Genomic DNA, 12,182 nt, shown 5'->3' with positions numbered 1-12,182 from the left:
GCAAACAATCTGGAGGCTTCCGCCATGATCCAGGTGAGAGGTCACGGGGGTGACTTGGACCAGTTAATGAGGATAGAATCATTTGGATTTGAAGTTCAGAGGCAGCGGGACTTGCTGATGAGAATACTGTTGACCCTTGAACAACACGGGAGTTAGGGGCAGTCAAAAATCCGAGTTTATCATCAGCCCTACACATGCATTTCTGCCCCTGGCATCTTGGTTTGGAAAGCACTGTTGTTTAGTCACTAAGTCGTGTACCAGTGCATCGTCATGGACTGTAGCCCAGCAGGCTCCTCTGTCCATGGGATTTCCCAGACAAGAACACTGGAGTGGGCTGCCATTTCCTTTTAGTATTTACTGTTTGAAAGATCCACCTACTAAGTGGGCCCACACAGTTCAAATCTGTACTGTTCAAGGGTCAGCTGTACTGTAGAGTTGTGAGAGGAGCCAAGGATCATTGTCTGGGGTCTAAAAACCTGGATGAGTGATGGTGTCATTCATAGAGCTAGGGAGGATGTGGGGTGGAGGAGAAAGATGGACAGCTGGTGGGGAGATGTAGACTGGCTCTGATTTGAGTGGGCGGTGGCATTTGAGACAATCGTTTAGTTAATTGTGTATTTGATGGGTTACTTTACCGTTGGTAAATGTAAGAACTTGGGAAATGATGGCATAAGGTAAGAGTCTAGAGATCTATATTTTGCCTGCAAAGTGCTGGGAAGAACCCAAATTGCGTGCCCAAGATACTTGGGAAACTGAATTGCTTACACAAAAGGCCCTATGGGAACTGTGTCATTTTATTTAGAAGCTCTAATTGACTATCATTTTCTCACTAAACCCCTACACATCCAGTGAGGTAAGGCTCTCTGAAGACGTCTGCTGAAGCGTGTGTTTTACTTCCTGACATGGTTTCCAATGGTGTGGAGGAAATAAGCATCTGGCTTCTTTAAGAAAGTGGTTCATATTATTCATCTAGAGACTGTGATCCTGAAGGAAGGAACTACAGGGAAGATGAAGCCTTAAAGCAGTATGAGTCCATTTTAGAAATAGTTTTATAGCTATTCAAGAAAAAAGAAATAATACAAGAGGAAATATGGAAACTTAGTATTTCAAAATGCAGAAAGAGTTCAAGTTAGCATAAAAGTAAGACATTTGGAAGCATTTTCCTTTCAGGACAGCAGGAGTTAGAGAGCCAGTTGACAGGGTAATCAAAATAGCTGAGTGTAAGCTGAAACAGAAACCAGGCCACTGAATGACGAGAGGATGCCCATAGTTTCTCCTTTCTCAAGGGACCGCTGAGGCTGGGAGGGACGCAGGTTCCAGAGTATCCTTGTCACTGAGGCGTGTGTGTGTGTGCGTGCTGGGAGGGACACAGGTTCCTGAGCATCCTTGTCACTGAGGTGTGTGTGTGTGGGTGTGTGTGCTGTGAGGGACACAGGTTCCTGAGCATCCTTGTTGCTGAAGGGGTGTGTGTGTGTGTGGGTGTGTGTGCTGTGAGGGACACAGGTTCCTGAGCATCCTTGTCACTGAGGGTGTGTGTGTGTGTGTATGTGTGTGTGGGTGTGTGTGCTGGGAGGGACACAGGTTCCTGAGCATCCTTGTCACTGAGGGTGTGTGTGTGTGTGTGTGTGTGTGTGTGTGTGTGTGTGCGCGTGTGCACATGCTTAAATGGAACTTGATTCCAGAAATTGCCATGGCTCACCTTCAACTCTGGTCCATGCAATACTTATTTCCTTCTACCTCCTTTCTTCATTCCCTGAGGTAGATTGTATTTTTTAAAGATGACTGCACAAGAGATCCCTTCAGTCTTCTTCCAAAACCTTGCCTTGTAGAGTCCAATTCCCTTCTTAAGCTAGACAAGATTTGTATGTCACTTACAACCACTAGAGTGACAGTAAAAATGTGTTAACTGCCACGACTAAGTCAGAAAAGGCAATGAAAAAAAAAAGGGAAGTCCCACCTTGGTCTCTAGAACATTCATACCGGATCACTGTGCCTCCATGGAAGCCGTCTGACTTCCCTGAGGCTGCCACTCACTCCATGAGGCAGCCTGAAAGAGACTAGCCTGTGTAGGGAAACCACTTGGAGAAGCCCTGGGACTACATGAAGAGAGGTGCCCAGCCACCCTCAGCTGCTCCAGCCCCACCAAGACCCCCGTCTCTGTCCAACTGCATGAGATCTCCAAGCCAGAACTGCCCAACAGAGTCCTTCCTGACACCCTGGCCCAAACAACCATGGGAGATAATACAGTAGTTATTGTTTCAAGCCATTAAGTTTTGGGGTGATTTGTCACATTAGTATTAGTAACAAACAGATTTTGGCATCTGAGAAAAGGAATAGCCAAATAAAAATGAATTTAAACCATATGGCGCTGGCTGGAAGGACCTTGAAGTTTAGATTTACAAGCACATAAATTCAAAGGACCTTGAGGAAGATGCTCATGGAAGCTTAAAAGGGCCTTGGGCAGAGTGTTAGAAAATAAAGCATTTCAAGGATGCTCTTGGTGAGAGCTAAAAGGAGGAACATGCCATTGGAAGCAGGAGTAAAAAGGGGACCCTTGTTATGTAGTGATGAAAAGTTGGCATAGCTGATGCTGTGGTACTAATAACATGGAAAGTAGGAAATGTACCTAATTCACTGGTGATCTAGCTGAAGAGATGTGTAGGTAGAATGTGAAAAGTTACTTCTGGTTTCTTGCTGCCTATGACAAAACATGAGAGAGGAGAGATGAACTAAAAAGTCAGCAGTTACATATAAGGAGCCAGGCCTATTTTTTATTTCCACACTGTCCCAGATGACAACTAATTTTTACACAATGGAGAGGCTTCCATGCAAAATCAAATCCAGGGTAGAACACTGTAAGACCCTTGCTTAGGACCTCAGAAAGAGTTAAGGCAGAGCTTTTAGACCTTTTCAGACAGATAAAAGACCTCTTTTTGAGGGTGTGACTTTTGGGTGCTCCTCATTAAACACTAGTCTAAGAATATCAGGGGTCTTGTTCCCAAACAATCACACAATGAGCGCCTTCTAATGGGATGGATTTTATAAGTTCAGTTCAGTCACTTAGTCGTGTCCGACTCTTTGCAACCCCATGGACTCCAGCACACTAGGCTTCCCTGTCCATCACCAACTCCCGGAGCCTACTCAAATTCATGTCCATTGCATCGGTGATGTCATCCTCTGTCGTCCCCTTCTCCTCCCACCTTCACTCTTTCCCAGCATCAGGGGCTTTTAAAATGAGTTGGTTCTTTGAATTAGATGGTCAAAGTATTGGAGTTTCAGCTTCAGCATCAGTCCTTCTAATGAATATTCAGGACTGATTTCGTTTAGGATGGACTGGTTGGATCTCCTTGCAGTCTACGGGACTCTCAAGAGTCTTCTCCAACACCACAGTTCAAAAGCATCAATTCTTCGGTGCTCAGCTTTCTTTATAGTCCAACTCTCACATCCATACATGACTATTGGAAAAACCATAACTTTGACTAGACAGACCTTTGTTGGTAAGGTGATGTCTCTGCTTTTTAATATGCTGTCTGGGTTGGTCATAACTTTTCTTCCAAGGAGCAAGTGTCTTTTAATTTCATGGCTGCAGTCACCATCTGCAGTGATTTTGGAGCCCCCCAAAATAAAGTCACTCACTGTTTCCATTGTTTCCCCATCTATTTGCCATGAAGTGATGGGACCAGATGCCATGATCTTAGTTTTCTGAATGTTGAGTTTTAAGCCAAATTTTTCCCTCTCCTCTTTCACTTTCATCAAGAGACTCTTTAGTTCTTCTTTGCTTTCTGCCATAAGGGTGGTGTTAGCTGCATATCTGAGATTATTGATATTTCTCCCAGCAATCTTGATTCCAGCTTGTGATTCATCCAGCCTGTCATATCGCATGATGTACTCTGCATATAAGTTAAATAAGTAGGGTGACAATATACAGCCTTGACATACTCTTTTCCTGATTTGGAACCAATCTTTTGTTCCATGTTCATTTCTAACTGTTGCTTCTTGACCTGCATACATATTTCTCAGAAGGCAGGTCGGTCTGGTATTCCCATCTCTTTAAGAATTTTCCACAGTTTATTGTGATCCACACAGTCAAAGGCTTTGGAATAGTCAATAAAGCAAAAGTAGATGTTTTTTCTGGAACTCTCTTGCTTTTCCCATGATCCAGTGGATGTTGGCAGTTTGATCTCTGGTTCCTCTGCCTTTTCTAAATCCAGCTTGAACATCTGGAAATTCACGGTTCATGTACTGTGGAAGCCTGGCTTGGAGAATTTTGAGCATTACTTTGCTAGTGTGTGAGATGAGTGCAATTGTGCAGTAGTTTGAACATTCTTTGGCATTGCCTTTCTTTGGGATTGGAATGAAAGCTGACCTTTTCCAGTCCAGTGGCCACTGCTGAGTTTTCCAGATTTGCTGGCATATTGAGTGCAGCACTTTTCAGCATCTTTTAGGATTTGAAATAGCTCAACTGGAATTCTATCACCTTTACTAGCTTTGTTTATAGTAATGTTTCCTAAGGCCCACTTGACTTCCCATTCCAGGATGTCTGGCTCTAGGTCAGTGATCACACCATCATGGTTATCTGGGTCATGAAGATCTTTTTTGTACAGTTCTTCTGTGTATTCTTGCCACCTCTTCTTAATGTCTTCTGCTTCTGTTAGGTCCATACCATTTTTGGCATTTATTGTGCTCATTTTTGCATGAAATGTTCCCTTGGTATCTCTGATTTTCTTGAAGAGATCTCTAGTCTTTCCCATTCTGTTGTTTTACTCTATTGCTCTGCACTGATCGCTGAGGAAGGCTTTCTTATCTCTCCTTGCTATTCTTTGGAACTCTGCATTCAAATGGGTATATCTTTCCTTTTCTCCTTTGCCTTTAGCTTCTCTTCTATTCACAGCTATTTGTAAGGTCTCGTCAGACAACCATTTTGCCTTTTTGCATTTCTTTTTCTTGGGGATGGTCTTGATCACTGCCTCCTGTACAATGTCACAAACCTTCGTCCATAGTTCTTCAGGCACTCTGTCCATCAGATCTAATCCCTTAAATCTATTTCTCACTTCTACTGTATAATCATAAGGGATTTGATTTAGGTCATACTTGAATGGTCTAGTGGTTTTCCCTACTTTCTTCAATTTCAGTCTGAATTTGGCAATAAGGAGTTCATGATCTGAGCCACAGTCAGCTTCCAGTCTTGTTTTTGCTGACTGTATAGAGCTTTTCCATCTTTGGCTGCAAAGAATATAATCAGTCTGATTTCAGTATTAACCATCTGGTGATGTCCATGTGTAGAGTCTTCTCCTGTGTTGTTGGAAGTGGGTGGTTGCAAGTGTGTCCTCTTGGCAAAACTGTGAATCTTTGACCTGCTTCGTTTTGTACTCCAAGGCCAAATTTGCCTGTTACTCCAGGTATCTCTTGACTTCCTACTTTTGCATTCCAGTCCCCTCTCACAGGACTTTATAAACCGATCCATAAAAAAACCATAAGATTTTTCTTTAAAGAATTGTATCATCTTAGACTGAAAGAGACGGTACAAAAATGAAAACAATTTTTTGTACTCCTGAAACCTTATGGGCAGGCAGCAGGCAGAGAAAGCACTCAGCTATAAACAGGCTACATTTTTTATGAAAAAGGAAGGCTAACTCAGAGGGTAGAAACAAGAACACAAAAGGCAGAGCCAAAAGCCATGGAGAAAAACCGCAGAAATTAGGTCTGAGCCTTAATCAAGGAAGCTTCCCTGATGGCTCAGAGGTTAAAGCGTCTGCCTGCAATGCGTGAGACCCGGCTTCGATCCCTGTGTCGGGAAGATCCCCTGGAGAAGGAAGTGGCAACCCACTCCAGTATTCTTGCCTGGAGAATCCCATGGAGGGAGGAGCCTGGTAGGCTACAGTCCACGGGGTCACAAAGAGTCGGACATGACTGAGCTACTTCACTTCACTTCACCTAATCAAGGAAATTACAAGATGTACCTAGCTGGATATCAGAATTGCTATGGACCAGAGACTGCCTTAAGCTTTCCAGTTTTCCCTTTTTTGAAAGTGTGTCTCTACTGTAGTTATGCTTCAGTTCAGTTCAGTTGCTCAGTCGTGTCCAACTCTTTGCAACCCAATGGACAGCAGCACGTAAGGCTTCTCTATCCATCACCAACTCGCAGAGCTTACTCAAACTCATGTCCATTGAGTTGGTGATGCCATCCAACCATCTCATCCTCTGTCATCCCCTTCTCCTCCTGCCTTCAGTCTTTCCCAGCATCAGGGTCTTTTCAAATAAGTTGGTTCTTCCCATCAGGTGGCCAAAGTATTGGAGTCTCAGCTTCAGCGTCAGTCCTTCCAATGAGTATTCAGGACAGATTTCCTTTAGGATGGACTGTGGATCTCCTTGCAGTCCAAGGGACTCTCAAGAGTCTTCTCCAACAACACAGTTCAAAAGCATCAGTTCTTCGGCGCTCAGCTTTCTTTATAGTCCAATTCTCACATGTATACATGACTACTGGAAAAACCATAGCTTTGACTATGCTTCCCCATCCCAAACATTCTATGTTGTGTAAGGTGGGTGGAAAAGGGGCAATAATTACCTATTGGTTATCCACAGGCCTTTGGATCAAAAAGAATGGTCTCAATGTGCTATATCTGATGAGCTACCTCTGAGGAGCCTTTAGATGGTGAGATCTAGGGCTTCAAGCCCTGAAGTCAGAATGGGATGAGACTTTTGTCCTTACTTGGGATCAGGTGAGTGCATTTTGAATGTGGAATAGATGGATCGTGGCTACAGGGCAGACTGTGGCCGATGGTTTTCCAAAAAGGGTGGCAACAACATTGCTCCTGTTCTTCTAGAAGCTTTTTAAAACCCATCAAGAAAGACATGGAGTCTAATTTCCTTCTTGACTATGGGCTAGGTTTGTGACTTTCCTGTAATCAGTGGAATGCCATGGAAGTGCTACTTCGTGACAATTGAGGATAGATCAGAAAAGATTATGAAAGTTCCAGTTTCTTTGCAGGAATGCCTGTGCTGGAGATCTGAACCATCAGGTAAGTACTGTGGCTGCTCTGAGGTCACCATGCTGTGAGGAAGCACAAACTAGCCTGTGTGGAGACGCTCTGAGGCTGGAAGGGGACAGACGCCCCCTCCACTCCAGGCTGCTCCAGGGACCTGTTTCAACTCAAACTATCATGTGACTGCGACTTCATGAGAGACCACCAACCAGAAACATTCAGGTGAACCTTCTCAAATTCCCGACCCACAGCAGCTGTGAGGAATATTAAGATGATGGTTTCTATTTTAAGCCATCACAGTTTGGAGAGGATAAAATGTTGTGGTACATCCCCCAACTCTAATGTGATATTTCCTTTTATTTTATGTGCCTTTGGTGTTCTTTTGTGAGAATGTATGCTTCATGTTGAAGCTGAAACTCCAATACTTTGGCCACCTCATGCGAAGAGTTGACTCATTGGAAAAGACTCTAATGCTGGGTAGGATTGGGGGCAGGAGGAGAAGGGGACGACAGAGGATGAGATGGTTGGATGGCATCACCGACTCAATGGACATGGGTTTGGGTTGGTGATGGACAGAGAGGCCTGGCGTGCTGCAATTCATGGGGTCGCAAAGAGTCGGACACGACGGAGCAACTGAACTGAGCTGAACTGAACTGAACTGATGCTTCATTTATATGTATTATACTGTGCAACAGATTTCACTGTTGCTTTCTCTCCCTTTCAGCATTGTAAAAACCCGTGTGTGGATATCGGCTCCCAGCTGAAGGTGAGTAGGCCACAGGGTGAATATACCACGTCTTACTCACCTATTCTTCTAGTCATGAACCACTAGTCACCTCTAGTCCCCATACCAGGAACAGAGTTGTCACGGACATGCTGGGACAAGTCCCCACACAATCCCCTGTGAGAGCATCTTGGGCAACATACCCAGGAGTGGGGATTTTGGGTCAGAGGGCATGTGTGCACTTATTCTAACCAATACTGCTGGACTGCTCTCAGCCCCCTGCACCAATCTACACTAGTAGAGCAGTGAGGACTAAAACAAATAACAAGATATTCACTTGTGGCCCAATTTCTACATTGTATTTATTTCCCAGTGAGTCTGCTGGGAAACTAAGATCATGGCATCTGGTCCCATCACTTCATGGCAAATAGATGTGGAAACAGTGGAAACAGTGGCAGACTTTATTCTTTTGGGCTCCAAAATCACTGCAGATGGTGATTGCAGCCATGCAATGAAAAGACACTTGCTCCTTGGAAGAAAAGTTATGACCAACCTAGACAGCATATTAAAAAGCAGAGACATTACTTTGCCAACAAAGGTCTGTCTATTTAAAGCTATGGTTTTTCTGGTAGTCACGTATGGATGTGAGAGTTGGACTATAAAGAAAGCTGAGTGCTGAAGAATTGATGCTTTTGAACTGTGGTGTTGGAGAAGACCCTTGAGAGTCCCTTGGACTGCAAGGAGATCCAACCAGTCAATCCTTAAGGAAATCAATCCTGAATATTCATTGGCAGGACTGATGTTAAAGCTTAAACTCCAATCCTTTGGCCACCTGATGTGAAGAACTGACTCATTTGAAAAGACCCTGATGCTGGGAAAGATTGAAGGAGGGAGAAGAAGGGGACAACAGAGGATGAGATGGTTGGATGGCATCACTGGCTCTATGGACATGAGTTTGAGCAAGCTCTGGAGTTGGTGATGGACAGGGAGCCCTGGTGTGCTGCAGTCTGGGGTCACAAAGAGTCAGACACGACTGAGCGACTGAACTGAGTCTACTGGAGGGGGTGTGTTTTGTTTTTGTTCTTGTTTGTTTGGCAGCACCAAGGGGCATGGGGGATCTTAGTTCCCTGAGCAGGGATCAAACCCATGCTCCTTGTAGTGGAAATGTGGAGTCTTAACTGCTACAGCACCAGGGAAGACCCTGGAGAGTTTGTTTTTCCTAAGTGCCCCAAATACCCATGTGGCTCACTTCCTTCGCTTGGGTCTTACATCAGTGTCACCGAACCATCTTAGAACAAACACCACTGCTGCATCCCATCGTTTTCCATCTGTCTTCACCTGTTGTGCTTTTCTTCAGAGTTCTTACAATTGGACGTTTGTATGTGTGTGGTTACTGTCTGTCTCTCCCCAGAAGAATGGTGTTGGGTGCGTTATAGGTGATTAGTCAAAATTTGCTAAGAATTCATTGACTCGAGCTTGATTTCACCAAGTGCCTTTCTAAGGTGTCTTCCCAGTTCCTCGACGCGCCACCTCCACCCCACCCTCAATCAGAGGAGAGAGTATTGGGGGCCCTGAATGTCCCCATCTCCCCCTGCGTCCACTCTGGACTCACCAAGCACAGGGTTAAGGGCACCTGGAAGTCCTATGAGCCCTTGGGACTGTTCTCTCTGGGAGCAGAAGTGGGGTCTGGCAGGGTTTCAGGTACCACTGGTCTCCTATGAGTTTGTGGGGAGTTTTGCTCACTCCCAGTTTCTTGCTGAATACATGAATGGAATCATCAGGCCCTGGTCTCTGGTCTCACTTAAGGATCCTCAGACAGACAAGGGACGAATATTTAGGAAAAAAGGCAGTCCATAAAAAGTGAACAGTTTAGCACTATATTGTCTGATACAATGACAACTCACTACATGGGGCAAATTAAATGTAAATTAATTAAAATAAAATGAAAAATGCAGTTTGCCAGTCATATTAGCTGAACTTGAGGTGCTCCAAAGTCACACGCAGCCAGTGCAGAAGTTTCCAGCATCCCAGGAAGTTCTACTAGATGGTCCTGGCGAAAGAAACCGGTCTCATCCACGCTCGCTCTGAAAACGCAAACCCGCCTCTAGGGCTCTTCACGGAATCTCTCTGCCTTCCTTTCTCAAGCTCAAAAGGGTCAGGATTTTGTTCTATCTTTAAAACCACGAGTACATTTATGATTTGGCAAGACAGAGGGCCCCTTTTCTGCCAGCATCTTTCAGAGGACGCTTCTCGCTCAGTGTGTTGTGTAAAACATAACACACAGTCACACTGAGACAGCATGTATTGTCATATCGTGAGCATTGTTTGAGAATGAGCAAGTTTTATGTTTTATTTAAACGTGACATGCCATATTAATTTTCCCTCTTCTGAAGGCCAGGATGAAGTATTGAGAAGTTGCTTTTTTCCCGATGGTTGTCACTATGTCTTTGAATTCCCAAGTTGTGTATTCAAAGGGAAATTTAGTAAGTTTGTTGCTACTGCCCCTGGATGATTATGGAATATCTGTTTCCAATTTAAAATTATGAAATAAGAACTGAGGGAAAAAGTCAAATGTTATAAATTTATTTGGGACATCTATTGCCACCTCTTTGGAAGCCTTTGAAAATTCAAGCAGAAATCAATACACATCCATCTTTTTTTTTTACTTTCAATAAATAATATCTTTGAGTATATGTATATTATAGATAGATATACTTATGAGTCATTTAGCAGAGTTTGTAAGGTTTATACTGCATTAATTGCAATACAGCTCTTTCCAGGTTGATAGGGTGCAAATGAGGTAAGAATTAAGGCAAACCTAAAAGGCATGCAAATGTCGTACATTTATATTCACTGATAATACTAGCTCTTGTGTGTGGACCACACAGAGGGGTCAAGATCTCCTCTGTGTGTCTGTCTAGTACTATTTTACAGGAGAATGTTGACACAGCTTAAAATTCAGTTACGTTACCATGAGGGTCTCAGTGCTACTAACATTATGTATCCAAGGAGACACAAGCATTAGCAAAACATGAACAAGAAATCATAGAACTCTTTACAGCACATTTCTGCCCAGGCTCTGGAGGAGGAAGGTTTTTTTATGAAATGATATTACACATATCACATTGTGGCAGGTTGTCTGTTTTATAATATATGCTTTTAAAATTCATTAGCAAATGACATTCTCATGCACACAAGTGTTTCAAACACAAGAAGCAAGTCCATTTATAGGTAGTCCAAGCAATATCTGTGTGTGTGTGTGTGTGTATGTGTGTGTGTGTGTCGTGTGTGTGTGTGTGTTAATAGCTGCAGACTGAATGGAACATTGATACTCTTGTGCAGTCCATAGCATTGACCTCCGCTCATTTCTGAATGTCGCACTGCAGAAGTAGTACAATGGAAGGGTCGCTCTTGGCAGCTTCTTTGAATTCATCCAGTGTAATCTGGTCATCTTTGTTCTTATCCATCTTGCTGAAAATCTTGTCTACTCGTTGCTCGGGCGTGAGGCCATCCTCATTCATTTTCATCATGATCACCGTGCCCACCATTTTGTAGATAGCCTTGGGAAGACAAGAAATAGATCATAAAGTTCTCCTAGGATGGGGTAAAGAATTTAAACTCACTTCAAAGGACTCCTTAAATGCTGTTAAAGAAGAGAGTGGTGTAATCAAATTGGTGTGAGTCTCATGACTAACGGGATAGAGAAGAATTTCGTGTGACTCCTAATTTTTCTGGCTGGAGGAAGTGAGTGAAAAGAATTGTGGAGAGATCAAGAATGATGATCAGGGAGGTTTAGGAAGGAAAATGATGAGCTCAGTTTGAAAACTTCTGAGTTTGAGGTCAGATGGTAATCAACGAGCTCTACTGCTTGGAGATCTAGGAAAAGATGAAGTGATCCCAGATGAAATGGACCATGATCAGTGGTCCCAACTGATTAGGGACTTAGAATCTGTCAAGAAAGCAATTGAGGTGCACCAGTAAAATTAAGCCCTGAAAGAAGTTAGCTGAGGGGGATCTGAGAGTCAGGGGCTCTCTTCATGAGTGAAAGAACAGAGTAAGGTGATTCCATTTTCCATTAAACTGCACACATGTAATTCTCGAAATTAAAGGTAGAAAAGAGTTTCATTCTTAGGAAAGTGCCTTAAAAAAGAAATGCTCATCTACACAAAGACTTGTAGGTGAACATATAGCAGCAATTTCAATAATAGCCCAAAAGTGAAACAGCACAAATATTGAACTGGCAAAGAGATAAATAAAATATGACATATCTATACAATTGAATATGATTTTAGCAACAGAAAGGAATGAAATATTGATAGATGCTACAACATAGATAAATGTAAAAAAAAGTGCCAGATATAAAAGGCCAAATGTATATTGTAGGATTCCATTTATATGAAATACTCAGCAAGACAAATCCATAAGGAAAAAGTACAAGGGTATTTTCCAGAATCTGGGGATACCCATGGGCATAA

The 12,182-nt window shown here is 43.2% G+C and overlaps 1 protein-coding gene across 1 annotated transcript in view; it reads right to left on the bottom strand.

The window, feature by feature from the left end:
* Positions 1-10,270: 10,270 nt before the first annotated feature.
* The window catches only part of VSNL1 (visinin like 1), a 118,249-nt gene continuing 116,337 nt past the window's right edge, over positions 10,271-12,182 (bottom strand). The window contains exon 4 of the mRNA XM_081591214.1: positions 10,271-11,267. Within this exon, the coding sequence (XP_081447340.1) occupies positions 11,070-11,267 (198 nt within the window). The 3' untranslated portion in view covers positions 10,271-11,069. The remainder of the gene's footprint in view (positions 11,268-12,182) is intronic.

This window comes from Giraffa tippelskirchi, chromosome 4 (assembly GCF_054371585.1).
Source record: "Giraffa tippelskirchi isolate mGirTip1 chromosome 4, T2T-mGirTip1v1.2.pri, whole genome shotgun sequence".
In the NCBI taxonomy this organism is placed as follows: Eukaryota; Metazoa; Chordata; class Mammalia; order Artiodactyla; family Giraffidae; genus Giraffa; species Giraffa tippelskirchi.
This window is presented reverse-complemented; position numbering and strand designations above follow the sequence as displayed.